The following is a 22,341-nucleotide window of genomic DNA, read 5'->3' on the forward strand; positions in this document are numbered from 1 at the left end:
GATAACATTTTATTTAAATAACCTTTCTGGTACAATTCAGCAGTTTTTTTTTTTTTTGTTAGTTTTAAACTTTTGCCCTGAAGAAAAAGGAAAAAAAAAACTGGGACTGTGAGGGTGAGACAACACTAAACACACAGCCAGCATTCTGATCTGTGTTGCAATATCCTCAGTACGCAATGTGCTGTGTTAATTCATGCTGCTTGGCATGCAAGCCCGAGCATCTCGAGGTAACGATGATTCTATTTTCACTTGTATAGTTGCGATTGTGTTGAAACGGGAAAAAAAAAAAAAAAAAAAAGATTCGTCCACAGGAAAAGCCAATGGAATGCATTCAGTCCATGCACACAAGATCTTTCAATGAGTAAAATGAGCTTGATCCCCGGGCTTATGTGTGTATGTTCAGTGATTTGTAGGAGGGATTTGGGGGCTTTAACATGTGCGTCTACTGGCAGAATGTCCTTTAGATACTGGTGCAGCACACAGTTATTGCCTCAAGACCTCATTGTTCCTGCGACGGTGCTTGAGTGAGGCCGGGATGCTGAGGTTGCTGCTACTGCCCTGTCTGCGCTGCAGGCTTGACTCCCAGAGGACACAATTGAGAACAGAATTAATGATATAAGGTCACCGTATTATTAATAACAGATGATGATGAAACTGCATAGACTCTCTAGACGGTGAGGCAGAAGTTGGACAGTGCAGTTGAGCTCATATGTCATCTTAAATCTCTGAGGTGTTACAGCGGTTTCACCTGATCAGCTCTGTGGAAACCACATTAGTTTCTTTGGAGCTCTCATCTGTCATAACTGCATGCTCTCCCTCCAAGGTGTCTGATTTTTTCCTCTGACACTTTATATTTTTATATCACTGGAGTGATATCTATATTGCTGTGAAGTAATTAAGAAAACACCCTTCTATCCAAGCTCCTCCACCCTCTGTACTGGCGAGACCGCTGTTTAACACTCAACACACTGTCCACACAGGGATCTCGGTTGCCTGAGACGAAGGCTGGGCAACGCAGAGAGCCGAGCCCCGGCTGTAATTGGGCGCTGGCAGGCGTGTGCGTGGCCCTGATTGCAACATGTTCCTCCAGAAGCAAGGTTTATGTTTCATCATGTGCCCGTCCACCGCACTCCATAAAAAGCAAATAAACTTTTCACTGGCAATGGCATAATAATGACAGAGCTGGCTAATGAGTGAATTAAAGAGTCGTAAATACAGCTCTGGCAACCTGACTGAGATGTGAAATTTCTTACATCATCTTTATGTTAAATGCAGTCTACAGAATGTGCCCTCATTTAACCACTGTACCTTACATAATGAGTGATTTCTTGAAGCAATTGAGTGTCTTATTTTGGGTCTCTCTGCCCCCCCCCCCCCCCCCCCCAAACACACACACTTGTCACTGACCAACATATTGGACCGTCCAAGATGATGAATGTAGGTGAGCGTGTTGAAAGTGTTCTGCTGTGACTTGTCTCAGTGCTGTTGCTGGTGCAGGAGTTTAAATTAAATGGAGTTGAATGAGTGACTTTGGCAGGTCTCTGGTTGGTGTGGTTTTGGGGCTGCTCCCAGTGCAGCACAGAAGCAGCCTGGCAGTGGTTTGTCTGTTTTGACTGAACTTGCTCTTCTCTTTCACACCAGCTCTCAGAGGCCAGCAACAGGAGCACATAAGACCCCCATCTCATTTCGGTCCCATCTGAACACGTTCCCTTTCCTGCGGCAGCATCTGCCTAATTCTGTTGGACATACATGGACTGTTGTGTTATATTATATTCGCTTTTATTGAATTTGATTCATTCAGGGGGAGTTGTTGTATTTACAGCAAGGGGAGTTTGACTAGATTGGTAAACTTTCATTTAAATTTTTTATCATCCCATTATGTCTGGCAAAATGACTTTGAGCTGCACTCACACTGAGGCTTTTCTTTTATCCCATGCCTATGCCAGACATTCAGTAAATTTGTTCCACGTGTTTTTAAAAAAAAAAAAAAAAGGGAATCCCAAGAACATTAAACCAAGTGTATCATTTATTAAGCGCTCTCTGTTCAGTGTAGCAAAGAGACGGGAGTTTAGTGCCAGTGCCAGAGTGTATCAGGCCCAGACATGAACAAGAGAAGCGGCAGGATGAGAATGAGGCGTAGAAAGAAGTAGGGAAATCTGTCAGGGCCCACACCAAGCAAAACCCCAAGCATCAGTAGATTCCTAGACACGGAGCAAGGCTGCGCCTGTCTGCTCATAACGGACAAGCCCTGTGCCTCATGTTTGCTTTTGCTCAAGACTGTTTAGAGGGGCACCTGCAACAAAAGGAGGTGTGACTAGTTGATGTGAACATGCAAGGGAAGGTGAGGTGCCTGCCTGCCAGCCTGCGTTTGAGCACAGAGAGCACCATCTCCACAGCAGCGGCCCTTTGATGTGGCTGGTTCTTTGAAGAACTGACACCCTTCTCCTTTTCACAGTGCCTGGAGCCCTGCAAGGAATCCTGGGACCTGAAGGAAAACCAGTGCCAGGATTTATGCGAGGTATGTCACTACCACATATACCGTGGTTGCCTCAGACTCGAGTGCTTGAGCTTTTCAGAGTCAGTGGGAAAATTCTATAAGAGGAAAGTTTGAGAGGAGTGTGAAGTAACTCTTTTTGCTCTGTAATGACCCCCTCTGTGAGGCTAAATCAAAGCTGTTTAATGTCCTCACCGCTCAAGTGAGTCATAAGCTGAAATGTAAACAGGACAATCCCTGTTAGCTCACAGATCTGCCTGTTTGCAGCCTGGCAGGTTGGTCTTAAAGAGTAATCTGACATGTATTTTTCCTCCTCCTCTTCCTCCTTCTACCTCTTGTCATTCTCTCCCCACTGCTTAGCCCCTCTTTCCCAAGAAGCACTATGAGTGTCTTACGAGCTGCGAGTTCCTGAAGTCGGTAGAGGGAGTGAAGCAGGGTGACTGTCCTGCCCCGGAGAAGGCCAGCGGCTTTGCAGCAGCCTGCGTGGAGAGCTGCGAGGAGGATGGAGAGTGCTCAGCTGTCAAAAAGTGCTGCTCCAACGGCTGTGGCCACACCTGCCAGCTCCCCAAAAACCTCTACAAAGGTAATGTTAAAGGCTAATAAAGTTTCATTTTATTGTATCGCAGAAAAATGATTCCGCCACAACAAATTGTTCTTCAGTTCTTGAGATTTCAGTCCTGGTTGATTTGGTGACACCCGTTGTTTCTGGTGGTAAAAGTGTGGCTCAGTGAATACGACAGCAAACAGTTGTTCAGCAGCTACTTTGTCAGAAATACAATTGAAATGAACGCCGGTAATGTGAAGCAGCATGGGCAGCAGAGCAAACAGTACACAGAGAAACGGATATTAATGAGATGAAATTTAAAGCAACAAAGATTACATACATGCATCATTTCCTGAGAAATCCCTTGTGCATTTGAATCCACTGTAGAAATGGCAGACTCTTCCACTAACATTTCTATTTACTGCATGAAGAGGTAACTACTGAATGTAAATGCAGTGAATACTGCTTCAAAAACATGAATCAAGTCAAAAATCAAGACTAAAACCTTAAAAGTATTAAATAGTAATATGTGTTGTTAGCTTTATAAACATCTGTTCTGAACTCCAGCTCCTCACTAAAGCTGAATTATGTTTACACTGAATTAAATATTGAAACCTAATACTTCATGTTTTTATTGCACCGTTTCATTAAAATGAAATTTCCCGGATGGCACGTTTATAATTTTATACTCATCTCCCTAACATTTGTTATTTATGAAAACTTTCGTAACCAGACATTGCAATTAAGTGTTGTGTATTTGAACAACGTTTGGTTGCACAGCATGAGTTTGTGAAGACTGCGCCACCGGCAGGACAGTGTGGATGAAGAGATTAATCAAGAAGTGAGCAAGAGAGGGAGGACTTGAGATAAAAAATGACATAAAACATGAGATAAAACCCCGAATAACGGAGTTTTAGAGCAACCCAAGTGTCTAAATGTGTGGACTGTCTGTGTACTCAACAACTCTGTATTTAATTATTGCTCAGTACTGTTTCCAAGGGGGATCGGATTAACACGGTTCATCAGCTGAATCCTGGATACTCCCTCCATCTCTATTTTTCCTGTTCAATTACTGACATTTTATATCTTGTAATGGTCCAACACAAACGTCATGTTTTTAATGTGATTAAGTGTTGCAGTTTGCATAATTTTCATAAATAACGTTGAACCAATTAATCCCCCTCTGTCAAACATTCATTTTAAATCTCAGTGACGTAGACTGCAGATTTCCTTACACAATTTTTGACAGTTTGCTTAGAACCATAAATCTTTATTTCATCTCTTTATATTGTACTTCACCCACACATTCCTTATGCTGTTTCTGTTTTAAATCAGAATATATCTTCTGTCTTGAATTTGCTGGATAAGCTCGAGGGTTGTGCAGACACAGATGTACCCAAGAATCTTTGCTCCAGTAAAACAGTTTAATAGCGCTGCCCAAGGCGGCGGAGTCATTATGTGAGCGAACCAAGTGCCCCTGAACTTGGAGATGGGAGCTGGAACTACATTATATACACTATCAGCACACAATTGTCGGCGGCCTGGGGCCATAACAAAGTTGAGGAGATTCTGAAGTGAGAGCAGCGAGTCTAAATCAAGCTTTGAACTGCGGCAGTGATAGACTGTAGCTGTGTGCGCTTTGAATCGCGCTGCAGTCAGTCTAAGCAGGTTTCACTGTGCATGAACTGTATTTAACAGTGGAAGGTAGGAGCATGTGATTTGTGAGTTTGAGCTTGTGCACACACACAGGAGAGCATGCTAGTATTTATATATGATTTGGAAAAATCCTGAGGGACGTCACGGTGGATGTCATGCTCTAAAGGTGAACAGCACGTTAATCGGGGGAAAGATGAAAGCAGGCGTAACCTTGAAAATTTCAGTACAGCGACCCAGTCAATGAAAAGCATTCACCGCACTGTGAGACCTTCACATCAAGCAGCCTGCCCGCCTGATTCAGTCCAAACTCTGAGCTCACGGCTGGTCGCTGTCAGCACCACATTTACCCTTTTGGTGAAAGTCCGGATGGAATTCCTGCCCTGGTCCACGGTGTTAAAGGTCTAATTAGCTGCTCATGGTTTGAAGAGCGTAATTGTTTCTATGTGTGCACAAGTGTGTATGTAGTCTTCGCCATGATGAGCCATGATGCTGGAAGCCATTAGCAAACACAAGCGCGGAGAAATGGAGCGTTTCCCCCACTGAGATCACTCTCAGATGTGTGTGTGGTTGTGTGTGCGTGTTCAGGTTAGGGTCCCCAGCCCATGTGTATGTCCCTGATAGAGAAAAACAGCAGTGCTCAGGAGACACTGAGACACTGGAGCCCCACTGGGCTTTTGATGTGTAACAAAGCGTCTTCTTTTTTCTTTTTTTCCTCTGTTTTTACATCAATAGATCCAACGCTGTTGCCCATCATCCACTGCTCTGTAATGTCATCCCAAAATATATATTTGCGGAGGTGTGCCACAGATAAAATATGCCCTGGGCCTATAGGAATAGGTGGTTTATTAGGGGTTTGTATGCCTTTTGCTTTCACATCTTTCTCTCTAGTTCTCTCATTGTCTTCATTCCTTGGAAGAAATCGCACCATTTGTGATGCAACCCAACTTGTTACAAATGTTTTTTTGATCAAAAGCAGCGCACGGTTCTACACTATGTTGTGAAAGATGTGGAAAAAAGAACGAGAGAGATAAGTTACAAAGAGGAATATGTGAAATGCTCAGATGTCAGTATGTAATTCAATTCAGCCACAGTCATATTCACACTGTCACAACAAGTCCGTCGGCTTATCAGTCCGTCAGCCATCCTCAGTTTACAGCAAGTGCTCCTGCTGCAGGCGCTATTTGTAGTGTTTTCCTCAATCCTGGTAATTAGAGCAGTGATTATGACAGTATGTGCGTGAGTATTGAGAATTATATTCCTGGAGTGTAATTGTTGGCATGATTAAGGCATGAATGGATGCCGTCCGCTTGATCGTGCTTCAGCAGCAGTTACATCATGGTTTGGAGTAAGCGTGTGGCCATTGAAAAATGAACGCTGTATGATTCTTGGACCGAACCTGACCCAAAAGCTATCTTTGGAAGGAGCAAGCTGAGAAAAAGTGTATTCGTTTCCCTCCCACATGTTGCGGAAGAGCGAGGTTTTGTGTGTTTATATTTTTGTGTATGTGTGTGATTTGTGCTTTGCAGGAGTACTTGTGTGACTTTGTGGGAAGATGAGTTAAGACAGAAGGAGAAGAGGAATGCTGTGGTTACCTTGGTGTTACGTATTACGCAGGAAATGTGACACGTTTGTTCTCGCACGCACTCACACTCGAACACACACAGACACACACACAATTGGCTGTGGAGCTGTGAAACCACAGCACAATGACCCCCAGCTGTTAGTATGCAGAAAGCTGTTATCAGCGGGACAAAACAAAGTACTGACTCCGTATGTGTGTGGCTCAAGGACCCTCCTCCATCTTCCAGGATTTATATGCATCATTCAGTCACTTTAACATGCTGCGTATGAAGACTGAATAGAGATATAAGTAGATCAAGCGCCCTGCATACAGAACACAGTCTTGATTATGTTGTTTACCAACATGCTGTGCAGTAGCCTTGAGCATGTGTTGATGCTGTTTATAAATGCGGAGCAGTGGTGGGCCGCTCAGCAGCGACAGAGGTCCAACATAATGGTCTGAAGTGCTGGGTGATTTATTGAGAACTGTGGGATGTATTCAGCCTTCTCCTGTACTCCCAAACTTGCTTTTCCAATCTCCATCTCATTATCACTGTGCCCGACGCTCAATCAACAGCTCACTATGTCTCCACAGCAATAAATTCACTTGAGAGAGTCAGTCTGACTTGGCTGAGCATTTGTCCCAGGCCTGCACTTAATAGAGCTCTAATTTATTACACATGGCCACATCAGCTTTGTCTGAAAGGCTGAATGTGAAGTGCATCGATGCAAATGAGCTGAACCTATATATGTGTATGTTTGCACTTGTGTTTTTTTTGTGAGAGAGAAAGAGAGAGAGAGACGTCAAGTGTGCCATCTCACATACCTAAATGCAAACTGTGTGTATCATTACTAAGAAGCGCAGCTAATAAAACACATCACTCTGGCCAGGAAATATCACAATCTGTCACAGTAGAAAGATGATGCTGTTGACCCTCAGCATGCATTAAATCTATTGCGGTGAGGTCATGTCTCATTTTCAAATCTGTATCTGTCCAGCTCTGATGGTGTCGTTTATCTTTCCAGCTGACTTTCACTCACGAGAGGAAAACAACAAATTTCATGTTGAAGTTCACCTATAACGTTCCGCACAGTGGTGGTATTAACTCTCGTCACCGTTTTGTCTTCCTTGCTTGTACTTTTAGGAGTCCCTCTGAAGCCGAGGAAAGAGCTGGTGTTTCTGGAGCAGCTGTCAGGTCAGCTGGAAATTCGCTGGTCCTCCAAGTTCAACATATCCGTAGAGCCTGTCCTCTATGTGGTGCAGCGCCGCTGGAACTATGGCATCCATCCCAGCGAGGACGACGCCACAGAGTGGCAGACAGTGGCACAGGTAGAAATCTGCACGCCTCACATGTAACCTGCCGAGGCACACCCGTAAGATGAAAAGTTTTTGTCTTTAGATCCCATCAGATTTTGTTGTCTGGGTGATTCCTTTGATCAGATTTGTATTTCAGCTTCACATGTCCCAGCGTGCCACATGCTACAGCTGTGAAAGTGCTGCACTGCACTGACAGACTGTTGCACACGGTTGCACATTCCTCACAGTCGCAGTGTCTTTGAAAGTTTGGCAAAGAGAAACACACAGATGACTGATGTGGCAGCAAACTCACATTGGGGCTGTGACCCTGCGTGAACCCTGACCCCTGTGGTTTGCTCTCCCCCCCATCTGTTTCTCAGACTGCAGAGGAGCGCGTCCAACTGGCCGACATCAGAGCCAGCAGATGGTACCAGTTCAGAGTTGCTGCAGTCAATGTCCACGGGACCCGCGGCTTCACTGCACCCAGCAAACACTTCCGCTCCTCCAGAGGTCTGTGTGTGTATGTACATATGTGTGTGTGTGTGTGTGTGTGTGTGTGTGTGTGTGTGTGGCCTTGCTTTGTGTGTAAGTTCCTGTTTGACACCCACTGCCCCCCATTTGTTATGGTTAAGACCTTGGAACAGGTGGAGCCTTTGTGAAAGAGTTTTCAGACTTTTTATCTGACCACAGTATTTGGTGTATGTGTCGAACATGTCATCCAAGCTTACTGTATCACTTAAGAAAGAAATTCTGCATTTTGTTAAAAAAAACAAAAACAAAACCCTGGATTTTGCACCTTGCACATCTTTAGTGAACTGAAAGACACATTTTTGGTGTTTTTGTGTGGTCCCTTCCTAATCTGCTCAACCCCATGGCTCCATTAAGCAGCAGTAAACTAATTATGTTAACACCAAATATACATTTATCACTTTTGACTGATGGTGTTCGCACTGTTTACATGTGTTTATTTAAAACTGTATTTGGGTATTAAACCCTTGAATTCTTTTGTTTGCCTTGTTAATCTGAAGTGTAAATAAGTATTTCCCCAGCACAGTTTCCACACATCTGCCCAGTGTGCTAAATAGAGAGGGTAATTCATACCGATGCCAAGTAATGAGGAGTGACTGGGTGTTCTTCTTTGTGGTGCAACCAGATCTTCATTTTGAGGGGGGTGGGATTCCCCCCTCTTTACAGTCATATAAAATGTAATATGTCTGAATTAGTCAGGATATTGCAGGTTTCAAATGAATGCAAGTGATGTCTTGGTTCCAGAGGGAGTGATGTAATCGAGGCACGCTTCAGATCTTTGCCACAGATTAGTGAACGAGCTCTGATGGCATCCTGTGTCACAGCATAACTCTTCTTCCCGGCATTTTCAGTGTTGAGTGACATTAAATAGCCATTTTGTGTTGCAGATGGCGGTTGTTAAAGTTACAGCCAACTGTTGTGTGGTTCCCAGACATTAAAGGTTTGTGAATGTAATATTGTGACTAGATTGCATCTGATTCACATCCAATACAGTGTGTTTGTTTGACATGTAGAGAAAGAACTATGTGCTCACCAGTTTACATATATTGAGATCAAATGGCTCGGGAAGCAGCTTTGAATTCAGGGAATTTGATGGAAAACATTGTCTGCGTTGTGTGGACCACTATGTCTTGTATTCATCAGAGTGCGCACTTAGATAAAGTTAACGGATAGATAAAGTTGTTTACGAATGGTGGAGTACAAACTGTGTTCTGCCAAATACTAAAACCCGTGCCAAAGACAAACAGTATAGTGTTTGGTTATGGTGTGTGTGTGTGTGTGTTGACCTGTCTTGTCAGTCCTCCGTCATACATTTGCTCCCCCGAGTGCTCTGGATGGCTGTCAGACAGACCCGGACACCAGGTGGGAGAAGGATTCTGCTGCAGGGATGGAAACTGATCTCTAATCAGACCAATCAGTGCCAGAAGGTTGATAGATTGATGGGAGCTGTCATGGACTTGATGAGCTCCTGGCCAGTGTGTCATGCCATTGTTATTTATATAGTACGGCCATATCATCTGATTGCAATTTTGCACTACTATACTTTGTTAGTGCAATTTGTAAGAGCCGACTGCTTATTTATCTTGCACGGCCAGCATCAGCTGGTATGGAGAGCCGATGTGACCGATTCTGTTTTTGGACTGGATTAAATGTGTTTCAGGTGGGAGAGGGCAGTGGAGGAGAGGAGAGCCAACTGGGCTGTGGCGTGAATCATTTTCTCATTACAGGGCTATTCCCTCTGGTCTGGTGTCTGGCATGTGGCCCTGCCTCTCCTCCTGCACTGACATCAGCAGCCGGCAGCAGGCTGGGTCACAGCACATACGGATAATTCAGAACCAGCTTTGCTCTGGACACACACACACACATTAGTTAGAGTACAGGAATGCTGAGTGTGGAGCCAAAGTGAGCAGCATGTGTTTGTTAACCCCTGACCTGCGCTCTCGGTCCTGCTGAACGCTGTCATAGAGGTGACATGACACCTGTCATAACATCTCACCGCAGATTGTCAATGGTGGACTAATTACTTTACACAGTGTCACAGTGGTCCCCCTCCTCAGCCGCAATGCAAACTGTCAAGTGGTGAAAGGTATCTTAGCCTGTGATACATTCAACCTCAAATTATACTTACAAGAAAACTGCCGAGGCCCAAGATTTGTCACATAAGAGAACAAGAGACCTTCTTTTTCTTCCTTCCTAAATGTCTGCAGATGTACTAAAATCTGTTAACACTGACAGTGTTGTTTTCTTTTCGCTCCTACATCATCAGATCCATCTGCCCCTCCCACCCCAACCAGCTTGCGTATCACCAACGCAGGCCTGGATGATGAAGGCCTGGTGACAGCTCGTCTCAACTGGACCCTGCCAGAGGAGCCCGATATCCCCATACATCACTACAAAGTGTTCTGGAGCTGGACTGTGTCCACCAAGTCGATGGTGCCATCCAAGAAGAAAAGGAGAAAGACCACCAACGGGGTAATCTTCCCACCCTGTCTTAGTGATGTGTTCTTTCTCTTCCTCCCTATTTTTTTCTCTCTCAGAGTCTGGTTAAGTTTTATCTCGGCATCTTCTCTCCCGGTCTCAACACATCGCTGTAAATATCCATGAAGGCCTGCAAAGGCTAAACATGGAATAGAGGTTTCATTTACTTGCAAGGTTATCAATCACATGCAGATTGGTGCAATGTGTTCTGCATTGTTTTGATTCCTGATACTGATGAAAGAACCCTTAAACGCACTGCTAAGCTTTGAAAGAAAACACATTAAGTGTGATAAATAGCCCCATTTAAAGTGATAAATCACAATTTCAAGATCTGTTTCTTAAATATCTCAATTTGTATTCATATTTTTTCTCTTACTAATTTTTTGACTGTGTAATTCAACTATTTTTGAAGTAGTATATGGGTTTGTTTATTTATTTATCACTTATTTTAACATAGAACTCAGTCCTTTCGAAGTCAAGTGGTTGTATAACTATAGTCACAATTCCTAGCCTGTTATTATCTTTTACATGATACATTATATTTAAACCAAGGGGAGACTCAGTAAAACAGGACAGAACAGCTGAAAACATCCAAGAAACATTTTCTTCGTCTTGAGTCTTATTGTTAAAGCCCTCATTACTCCTTGGAATAGTTTAGTTTGCATACTGGAACATTGTCAAGTATTTGCTCTGGCCAGAAAGAAGAGGTTTCATGGCCTTTTTACTGGGATGTCACACGGACTTATACCCCCCCCCCCCCCCCCCCCCGATCACCTAGAAAGGATGAGAATAATTTGGTTACAAAAGCTCAGACAAACAGGAAAAGTACAAAGTTAGACTTCCTGAGTTGGACAACTGAGGAACCCACACAAAAACATTTTGATTGTATTGCAAACAAGTGTTTTTTTTGTTTCCTGTAAAAGATTACACAATGATGTATGCAAACAATGACTAACCATACAGATAAATCACATGGCAAATCATTGACTCTCGTCTTAAATCACAGACTATACACGTGGCTGAATAAATTTGGTATTTAAATAAAGTTGTTTGAGCCATTTGCACAATATATCCAGTGGCATGTGACACATCCGTGGCTCAGTAGCTGTGAATAGCATTTCATTAGAGAGAGCAGAAAGACACAGTGTCTAGACAGTCCACACACACCTCTATACAGTCTTCTCCTGAATTAGGTTTTGAAATGCATAGCAGATGTGACACAGAGGAGATAGAGGTGGGAGACACCAGACACCTATTGACACATGTACTACTGGTTTCCACTTTGGCACCTCGGGGCTTTGAAAGCAGCCTGCTGGTAGAGGAATGTCAAAACACGCACAGTCAATAACAAGAACTCATCAAGCTCACGCTGATGGTGGAATGCTGGAAGTCAAACACAGTGAGGAAGCCCTGGGAGGCTCTGATAACATGGCTCCCTCACAAGGCCCTGAAGGCTATCTCTTTGCCACGGTGCCTTCCTCAGCTCCACATGTGTTCTCAATAAGCAAGGCTTTCCCACAGGCCCCAGTTGGCTCGGGCTGAGCTGAGCTGGAAATATGACTGGGACGGTGACAGGGCTTTGAAAGGAGGCTCAAGTGACAGTGTGGTAACATACACATGCCAACATGTTAGTGTTTTCTCTTGTCACAGGCTCAGAGCTGGGTGGATCTGGAGGGACTTCAACAAAACAACAGTTACACTGTGGAGCTGCAGGCTGTAACATACTGGGGACAGGTGCGACTGAAGAGCTCCAAGGCTTCTCTCCACTTCAGCACCGGCCATAATAATGAATCAGGTAAACGCTGGTGCTAATATTTTATTGTTCATTCAGCTGTCAGACTTATTTTTGATAATGTTTTTCCAGCACCCTAGCGACGCAGCTCTAGGGATGGCAGTGTCAGTCGATTTGTTCACTTATTTGGTCCAGACTGAAATATCTCAGCAACTATTGGATGGATTGCAGTGACATTTGTGGTTCCCGGAAGATGAATCCTAAAGACTTTGGTGATCCCCTGACTTTGTTTGTAGCATCATCGTGAGATTGATATTTGTGGTTTTTCAAGGGAAAGGTCTCGACGATTACGGACTGTCATGATTTTTGGCACAGACATTCATGTCCTCCTCAGAGTGAATTTTAATAATTTTGATCCCCAGATTTTCCTCTAGGGTGATGATCATGTGAAAAATTTCACTTTGTCTAATACTATAAACAAAGACCTACAAAACTAGTGATGCTCCCATCAGCCCAAGCTGCACTTTAGTGCAAATGATCAAATGCTGACACCCTTACGTAAGATAGTCGATGTGGTAAACTTTCTAAACACTAGCATATTAGCACATTTGCATTTTTTTTTTTTTTTTTGTTATTGTGAGTATACTACCATGCAGATGTTAGCATGTAGCTGAAAGCACAACTGTATAGCCACACACACATGGCTGTAGATGCTTAATCTTGTTACACTGTATATCATGTTACATATGTCAAGGTAAATGTGTTAGGCCAAAACACCTTCGTGTAGATTAAGGCTCCACTCAGAAACTGATGCAGAGGAGGATATGTGGCAGCCAAGTAAGCGTGGTAGGTTCAGTCAGGAGTCACAGCCAGGGTCATGCACTTCCTGAAATCAAACAAAAGCCTGGATGGAGCTGCAGATTTGTGATTGCAGATCCATATGGGTTTGGCTGAACCGACTGAGCCGATTCCAATTTCCTTTGTTTTTCTTGAGAGTTGGATTTTGCTAAATTACTGAGTCTTCAGGCAAACAATCATCATGAGAGTTGCAAAAAGCAGGAATGGCCAAGGTACACTGACAACACAACTGCATTCATCCGGAGCTCCTGGGTGTTTCGGAAGCACAGACCAAGCCTCAGCGCTATGAGTGCGTACATTTTAAGCATGCATGGCTCTACGGGGAATTGAACCTCTAACCTTGGCAGCGTTAGCTATGTGTGTACCCATCGAATTACACCAGTTCTATGCATAAAGGACGTGTTGTAACTGCTGTGGTTTCACAAAGAAATAATTGTGTGTTTTTGTTACCATGCTGGAGAGTTTGCCACAACACAGTCACTCTTGTGTCTTAGCTACAGCAGCAAACATTTCTCCTTTCTCTTCCCAGTAAAATCGGTGCTCAAGTCAAAAAAGGAGGAGATATCCCCTCTTGGTTCAACCCTGGCCAAACGCCCTTCTGGCCCTCTGGAGGTAGGCACGCCCTTCTACCAGGATGGCCAGCTGCAGGTCCGTGTCTACTGGAAGAACCGGGGAGGTATGTACTCGACTGAATTGATTTATAGCTTTGTTAGAATCTAATTAGCACCCTGTTATGCCCATCAATCACTATGACACATGCACACCATAATAAAGTGTTATGACTGATTCTTAGTTACTCAAACAATGGAGGATTCCTTTTATGAATGTGGCATCAAATGGTATAAATGAAAGAGAATGTGTCTTTGTGAGAGCTGGGAATGTGACCGCTGGGCAAATTGGTGTTAAGCTGCACATGGGCTGGTAGAGCGGAGCCACCGTTTACTAAAGAACAATAAACACACAGAGCCGAGGCCGTGCGATGGGATTTATTGACAGCTGTATTTAATAGATCCTCGCCCTTGCATTAGCGTTGAAGCAGCCCATTTTGTTTTACAAGACCTGATGTCATAGGGAACAGAAACGCCTGTGGGTTGTAGCACCGCAAGGGGTTAAAGCCTATAGGAATGCCTGTCCCAGCGGTGTCCATTCCCCAACCCTTCTGTTAATACCGGAGTGGAAATATGGAAACCTTGAAAGCCATGCTCACAGGGTAACCTGTCAAGTCCCATTCACTGGTCTATGTTATGTTACTAATATATGTCATCGCCCAAGCCAAACTCCACATCTTAGAGTCAAGAATGCAAACCCTGGCTAAAGGAGAGGCCTGGTGAGACACCAACTGCTGAATCAGAGTGAGGGAGAGCGAGGGGGAAGATAGAGTTGGCCCAGAGCTGTTTGCAAGGTTGGCCCGGACTCAGAGAGCTGAGTGATGCTGATGGGGGTCGAGCACAGCTTGGGAATCACAGTGTTGCAGAGCAGAGTTAATTCCCGTTCAGCTTCTTTTTCTCTTGTTTGCAGTGCTGGTCTGCAGTGTGCATGTCACTGCCACTCATTAGTGTGAGGGATGACCCCTGGCTTTGATTCTGACAACCTGCGTTCTACCACTGTAAACATACACACATACAGATGGCCTGGAGTCTCTGGAAGTCTGGTTTGTGTGACAGGGAAAAGGGACAGGTTAACTGAACCACAATTAAACTCACTCATTGTCTCCGTGATCCAAGGCAGCTCGCCCTCTGGGTTGTCTCCAGCAGACGAAAGCGAGCCTCACTGTACATGGACTCAGATAATATATCGCCGTCTGCCCAACACCCAGACAATAGACAGCAGTTCAGCAGTGGCGGTACTTCTGAGGTTCGCTTCCAGTCATGATTTATCGAACACTGCTTAGGTTCTGTTCTTTACCTGATTTCCATGTCCCATTTCTTGTTTTACATACCACTTCCCCTCTCCGTCAGACCCAGCTAGGCATATCTTGTTTATTTTTTCCCCGATTTCCCGGTTCCCTGTAATTCCTCTCTTCTACTTCCAAAGGGCTCAGGGGCTCCAAGTGCCAGATCTGTGTCTAAGCCTTCAAAGGACCCCTTTTATCTCCCCACTATAACGCAGGCCCCCGCCAAGGGGCGAACATAGCATAACTCAATTATTAATCGGAGAAGTATTTCACATATCCAAGCGACACAGATGAATGAATAATAAATCTAGTAACATAAGACGAGAGTGAGGGGCAGATAAACACTGCTGATGAGCTACTGTACAGTAACAGAGCGAGTGTGTCCCAGCATGACCAGGGCTTCTGCTCCGCTGATGAGAATACATATCCTCAAAGTCGAAGCAGAAAAGTTTGGTTTGGGAATTGAGCCTTCAGCAAACAAAAGGAAACATTCAGGAAACAGGAAAATCATGTTAATAAGCTAATGCAAAGATGAAGGAAGCGCTTTCAAGTTTCTTTTTATTTTCGGAGACACAAGTTATCGCGATCATCCATAATGGAAACACTGATACCAGTTCTCAGATAGGGAGTGTTGTAATCTGTGAGATACACATCAGTTAATCATTTCAGTCTGTCAGATTGTCTTTTGATATCAGATTAATGTTCGGTGGCTGCAGTGGAAGAACGTAACCGAGTACATTAACTCAAGTGCTGCACTGAGGTGTAGTTTTAAGGTTTTAAAAGCTGCTCCATCTCACTAGGAGGGAGAGGGGCAGAACCTTTTACTCCGCTGCATGTATTTGATCATTGTAGTTACATCACAGTCATTTGGCAACACAGTGCACTTTGTCTAAAGAGAGTTGCATGTGAGTGCATGCATTTCCCAAGGACACTCCTCTGCGGAGGAGAAGCCTGTGATTAATCTTGCTGCTTCATCTGAACTACAGCCACTTGCTACCAGTCACTTTGCAGGATAAGATTTCATATACAAAACCTGTGATGACTTTAGTGATACGATGCATTGTTATAAAATTAAACTACCAAACTGTCTAGTCACTGAAGTTAGCTGCACCTTGACATGCTCCATACACAGTAATGCATCAGTAATAATAATCATCAATCAACAAGGGCCATAACTAACAAAAAACGATTAGATCGGAATACTGAGTCCCGTCTTTGGCATTCTCTCTTCTCATCCTCCTTGCTTCAGATCCCGCAGTGAGTCGCTACCATGTCCAGTGGATGCCCGAGTACTGCAGCCACAACGAGACCCGAGGACCAGAGAAATCTGTCACGCAGGTTAGTCTGCAGCAACCGTCCCACACCTTCCAGCTAAAGCCTGCATCACAGAGTGCATAGTGCAGATCTATGACTCCATCAGCAGCTCTGTGCTATGCAAAGCACGTGGTAAAGCTTTTGTCTGATGCTTATAAAGGACAGCTCCTCTAAAGAAAACAGCTCCACTCAGTGAGCCTGAAGCCCTGTTGTGTTGAATTTGCACAGGGCAAGTTGCTGGCTGTTGTTTTGAATATTATGAGTCAGTCGTGTGGTCAGGCATGTGGTGTGTTGGCCAATAAAACACATTTACTTTAAAAAATGTTTCCCGGAATGGGGGATCATTCACCTCTAACAGCTCCAGCAAAGCTTCTGCATGCAGCTTTCCTTTAGGGTGCAATAGAGTCTGTGTAGGGGTGTTGGGGGAGTCTGGGGGTGGGGGGGGGGGGGTTAACTGTTTGGGCTCAGGCTGATACAGGATGGCAGAGGCCTGGCAATCAACACATTCTTTGGCGACCAGTGCTCTGGTTGCTAGGAAATATACATCCATTTTCTATAGATCACTGGGAAGGATTCCAGGCTTGTGCTTTTATGTGAGCACAGCGCCTCATTCACTTTTAATCAAAGCTGTTTCATATCAGAGAGAATATACACGGCTTCTTTCTCAAGAGACTGCCTATTAATGTAGAACCTCTTTATTACAAATGCAAGATCTAAATCCACTACTCAGCGTGATTTTTTTTTTTTTTTTTGTTTCCTCGAAAAGAGATGAGAAAGGCGTTTTTTTTGTCAAGATCAATAGATAATTAAAGTCTGAAGTGAATGTAAAGTGTAAGACTGCTGCAAATTACACATGAATCCACTTTCGTTACTGCTTCTTAATTAAGTTCATCTTTGTTTTTGCATTTGGGAACGATTTAAAAAATCATTTATATTGCAGTTTGAAGAGGAGAATAGTGGTCTAACCCTTACCATGTGAGTGTTCAATGTGGTCCTATAATGTGGGGCATGTTCCTGAGGCCTGAATGGGAATGTGATCTGCCCCAGCACTGTGTATTTAATTATCTCCGAAGCTCCATGGGAGCTGACCTAGGTGACATGTCGAAGTCATCAGGGCTGAATAATGTGTTTCTTGGCTCAGGAGAACTACATCAACCTCCCGGGCCTGCTGTTCTCCTGCAAGTACAAAGTCACAGTTCACATGCTGAAGTCCAAGAGACGCTCCAAGGATGAGAGCACCACCTTCCTCACCCCATCCTGTGCTACCATCCGGAGCAAGACTCACAAACATATCCCCTGCCCAGGGGAGGGGGGTGAGTATTCAGTGATTTGACACATGAAGGACATCCATGTTAGTGGCAACACAATCATCAGACTGTAGCATATTGTTAACATGATGATGGATAAAATTAATACGCTGTTAAAAGAGTAGTTCAACGTTTTGCTTTCTTGACAAGAATTACATGAGAAGGTTGATACCACTCTCAAGTCTTCATGGTAAATAGGAAGCTACAGCCAGCATGTGGTTATCTTAGCTTAGCACAAAAACTGGATACAGGGGGAAATACTAAGCCTTCAACAAAATCTGTCTACCAGAGCCTGTAAAGCTCACTAGTTTTCTCCTAACAGCACCAGGGCTTCCAAAGGTTTTGGCAAAGCCAGAGAACCTGACAGCTTCCTTCTCCATCAACGAGGGAAACATCACCGGCAACTTCCTGTGGCGTGTGTCCAGGGTGGCTCCCCATCAGAGAATCACAGGCTTCCAGGTCACCTGGGCTGAGATCACCACTGAGAGCCGGCAAAACAGCTTACCCAACAGCATCATCTCCCAGTCCCAGATCCTGCCTCCAGTAAGTCTTTTTTCATTACAACAGGAATAGTTTCTGTTTTAACTCTCCTAAAAGCCAATAAAGGCAGCAAAGTCTGTTTTCATGTGCTTTCACATACGTCATATAGTCAGAAAAGTGTCCCTTGCAGCAGGAAAGTTTGTTCTATCTTCAGTATTTCATTTCACAGCATCTGTCAGAGGTGAGGGCGATTTCAGGATAACTCTGTTGTGGCCTCTTTGCATGAATCGTGTGATAAGCGCTGGTGTGTAGACAGACACAGGGATAGATCTGAGGAAGTGTTGTGTCCTGCTGGAAGTTCTCCTCCTCTACCTTTTCATCTGACTTCACGTCTTCCTCTTTCATCCTCCGTGAGAGTTCTGAAAACGCCGCTCTTTGACATAATCTTCTCCATCAACAACACGTTCTGCCTATCTGCACCTCCCAGCCTCTGGAGCTCGTCTATAAATAAAACCACCCACCGCACACTTTATCAAGCTGGCAGCAAAGAAGAGAGACGGCAAGCCTTATGAAAACAAAGTCTTTGTTTTTGTCTGTGGCTTGTGCAAAGACAGCTATGCGGCTGATACTCCCCTGGTCTACAGCCAAATTCAAATCCATGTCCTGTCAAATTCAAAGGCATGTTCTGTTGTATTTCAGCTGATTGCATGTCTTCTGCTGCTCTCCTCCCCTCTCTTGGCAGGATCATAACTTGCTTGTAGTGTCCAACCTGCGGCCATCCACCTACTACAGACTGGAGGTGCAGGTCATAACAACTGGAGGAGAAGGTCCTGCCACTGTCAAGACCTTCCAGACCCCGAACATATTACCAGTCATTCAACACCGTAAGTGCTAAGTCACTGTCAGCTGTTGCTATGCTGAACAACTTGAGGAATCGATGAGTTGCACCTTAATTAGCTCGGTTAAAGTGATATTCTGCCAGATTTCTTTTTAATATTGTGGCACTCGTTGGTGTTCCATTTATTTTAGTTAACATGCTTATTGGCTTTCTTAACACTACTCTCACATCTTAGAAATAAAGTTAAAGACTGGAATCAAGGGAAGGCAGCTACCCTGGCTCTGTCCAGTAATAACAAAATCAACTGACCAGCACCTTAAAGCCCACTAATCAATTACATTGCCTGGAAACTCCTCTGAGCCAAGAAATAGTCCAGCTCATAACACCCTGTAAAATGGCAGATGCCAAAACGCTCCACAGAGCCGTGTTGGTGTCTGTCAGCTCACTGACTTGATTTTGGGGCACAAAACTTAACTGTTTTTGTTCACTCTCACTTCTCACATTAGTTCCACAGCAGCAGGCAGCAGTATTCAGGGTAAAATCTTTAAAAACCCACTGTATGGTATACCAGCTCAGCACAATATGGCCGGTTACCTAATTAACACAGTGGAGCATTTAGCGGCTAAAGAGACAGATATTTCCCTCATGAATTGAACTAGAGCAAAATGAAGCTCAAAGAGGAGTCGCCAGAATAAATAAATAAAAGCCAATGCCTATTTGTATCTTATGGATGTAAAGGCAGCTGTTTCCTAACAAGTTTGCCGTATCAACTTTATTAAGTGGTAACATTCAAGCGTTGTTTACAGCTTATTCCTGCTGCACCCAAAGTTGCTGTGCTTCTGCCACATTCTTTTGTCTTATCAGCATCATTTTACGGAAAAGACACTTAACACTGGTTGTTAAGCTCAGCAAAAGGAGAGGATGTAAAAAGTGTTTATGAGCCAGATAACAGGTCAAACACCGCTTTCTATCAGTAACAGCAAGCAACAACAAAAAAAAAAGATCATATAAAATGATTATATTTATTAATAGCATGTGTGGTAATGTGTGTGTGATAATGTGTGTTTTTCTAGGACCCAGGCTCCGACAGCACCACTCTCATCACCAGAAGCCGTCGGTAGAGAGACACTGAGTTTCAAGTCGAGGCAAACCCAAAAGGGAGACGTACCAGTGGCTCTCTGCTCCAGGCTGTCAGGGAAGGAATGTGTGGAACCAAACAGAAACACAGCGCACCAGACCATGAACTGACCCCCCTGTTCGTGAAATATGGGTCCATCTTCTCCAGGCTCCACAACACATCAGCTTTCCTTCTTAACCCCTCTCTCTTGACTGACACAAGGCACCGGACGGGTTGGTCTGTATCTGTACAGTGAAATCATGAGGAAGTTATGAAATCCCAGGTAAAAGTAAGATGCAGGAAAGCCCCTAAAAATGTTGTGATCCAGCTGTCATTGTAGGCATTGATAAGATATTAGGCATTTCAATTGGATTTGATCACTCGATTAATGACAAGCAATTAGTACATGGTTTCAAGAAACACAATTACTTTGGCAACATGATAGAAGATGGTTGAACGTGTATGGGAGGAAATGCCAGACATGTAAAACAGTTGTTTATTCACGAAGAAAGAAAAGTAGAAATCCATCTATTTATTTTGTGTTACCCTTTGAAGAGGCGCTTAAGGCATACAGTCAGTACCGATGGATAATGTAACTAAAGTCATTGTTGTCTAACCCAGAATATTTCACGTAGTATGTTGCATGTAGTACATTTGATTTTTTTGAACTGTAAATGAATTACTTGCTTCAAATTGAAAGTTTGTAATGGTTTTGCATGACAACCGTTAGCATTCTGTTGGCATGAAATAATGGCTGTGTTACCTCTTTTCAATATGTTAGCAATATTTCATTAACAGATTAACAAAGAATTATATTGCGAGTAATATGTAATGTTTATTAATGAAATTATAACTTGTGTGGAAATGATGAATTGTACATGTTCTTGGCTGTAGAAATATTTGTCGTGGAACAGTCAGTGAATGTCTATATTTATTTATGTGTGTATTACAAAGTTTGGTTTGGATGTGTGTGAATGTGTATGTTTTGTGTGTTTTAGTCTCAAACTTTTGAACCGGCAAAAAATCTTGTAAAGACATTTTGTAAAAATGGAATTGTAAATACAGTCTTATGTTACATGTTATTTTTCCATGGTAGAAACTGTACAAACTGCTAAGTAATAAAATAATCCTTAACCAGTTCCCTTTGCTGTTTGTTTAATTGAAGCTGCTTGCAAGCAGTAAATAGACAAGCTTCTCTTCCCAGTGCTATTTGGCAGTTACTGTTGCTTATTTTGGCTGTAAAATCCACCATGGCAGACTGTGTGTACAGCATATTCACTGATCGGTCCAGGAGCCCGAGACATGCGCTCTGCAAGTCCAAATAAACAGGTCATCTAGCTCAGCAGCCCGAGTGAATTTACCATCGCTGAGGTCGGGCACCCCTCAACATAATACTCTGCTTCTCAGAGCGCTTGTGTGTTTGAAAAGCATTAAATCCCTCCTCTGCTCAGCAGCCTTTCACCCTCATGAAATGGAAAGTGGAAATGTTTACAAGAAAATAAAGCTAAGAGTGACACTCTGAGACTTAAGCCTGCAGTGGATGTGTGGATGTCGGATGAAAGCCTTTCCTAGCGCACAAATAAAAATCCTGAAAGCAGTGCATGCAGGACTGTGTTTAATAGTGTATTCTTTATCATGTGTTCCAGGCAAGATGGCGTGCATTACATTATTCTCAATATTAGTGTCAGTGAGATTTATTTACACCAGAGATATGTGATGTGTTGAGCTCGCCATTACATTATGTTCCTTTTGCAGATGCTTTTACATAATGTGAGTCAGGATGTTCATTCATGGAACAAAAACTGCACCACTGACTATCAGTATCTTCACCAGTTGGTGTTTCACTCATCAGAGTATTCACACCTCTGCATCTGCCCTGATTGTCCATGACATCCAAACCAAAGTATTCTGGACTTTAAAAGTTGGATGGAGATTTTATCACGATTACAACGTGCAGGGAATCTGGCAGTGATTGGATTTCATTTTTATTCTTTCCACATGCACTCACCGAGCACTTCGTTAGGAACACATGCTTATTCATGAAATTATCCAATCAGCCAACCACGTATCAGCAGAGTAAGGTGTAAAATCATGCAGATACAGGTCAGCAGCTTTACTGTTCACATCAAACATCACAATGGGGACTAAAAATAGCCAGCCAGACTGGTTTGATTATTCCTGAAACAGCTAATCTCCTGGGATTTTCACACACAACAGTCACAAACACCTTGTTAATAAGAGAGG

General features: G+C 43.6%; 1 protein-coding gene across 1 annotated transcript in view; it reads left to right on the forward strand.

Moving 5' to 3' along the window:
• The window catches only part of LOC139620267 (anosmin-1), a 39,415-nt gene extending 18,179 nt beyond the window's left edge, over positions 1-21,236 (forward strand). The window contains exons 3-14 of the mRNA XM_071475622.1: positions 2,456-2,518; positions 2,855-3,077; positions 7,400-7,584; positions 7,932-8,061; positions 10,346-10,551; positions 12,208-12,352; positions 13,677-13,823; positions 16,291-16,379; positions 17,497-17,668; positions 17,985-18,205; positions 18,885-19,026; positions 20,054-21,236. Coding sequence (XP_071331723.1) covers positions 2,456-2,518; positions 2,855-3,077; positions 7,400-7,584; positions 7,932-8,061; positions 10,346-10,551; positions 12,208-12,352; positions 13,677-13,823; positions 16,291-16,379; positions 17,497-17,668; positions 17,985-18,205; positions 18,885-19,026; positions 20,054-20,112 — 1,782 coding nt within the window. The 3' untranslated portion in view covers positions 20,113-21,236. The remainder of the gene's footprint in view (positions 1-2,455; positions 2,519-2,854; positions 3,078-7,399; positions 7,585-7,931; positions 8,062-10,345; positions 10,552-12,207; positions 12,353-13,676; positions 13,824-16,290; positions 16,380-17,496; positions 17,669-17,984; positions 18,206-18,884; positions 19,027-20,053) is intronic.
• The last annotated feature ends 1,105 nt before the right edge of the window (positions 21,237-22,341 follow it).

The sequence above is a fragment of the Trachinotus anak genome, unplaced genomic scaffold (assembly GCF_046630095.1).
Source record: "Trachinotus anak isolate AG129_WGS33_773 ecotype Australia unplaced genomic scaffold, CSIRO_AGI_Tana_v1 ptg000001l, whole genome shotgun sequence".
In the NCBI taxonomy this organism is placed as follows: Eukaryota; Metazoa; Chordata; class Actinopteri; order Carangiformes; family Carangidae; genus Trachinotus; species Trachinotus anak.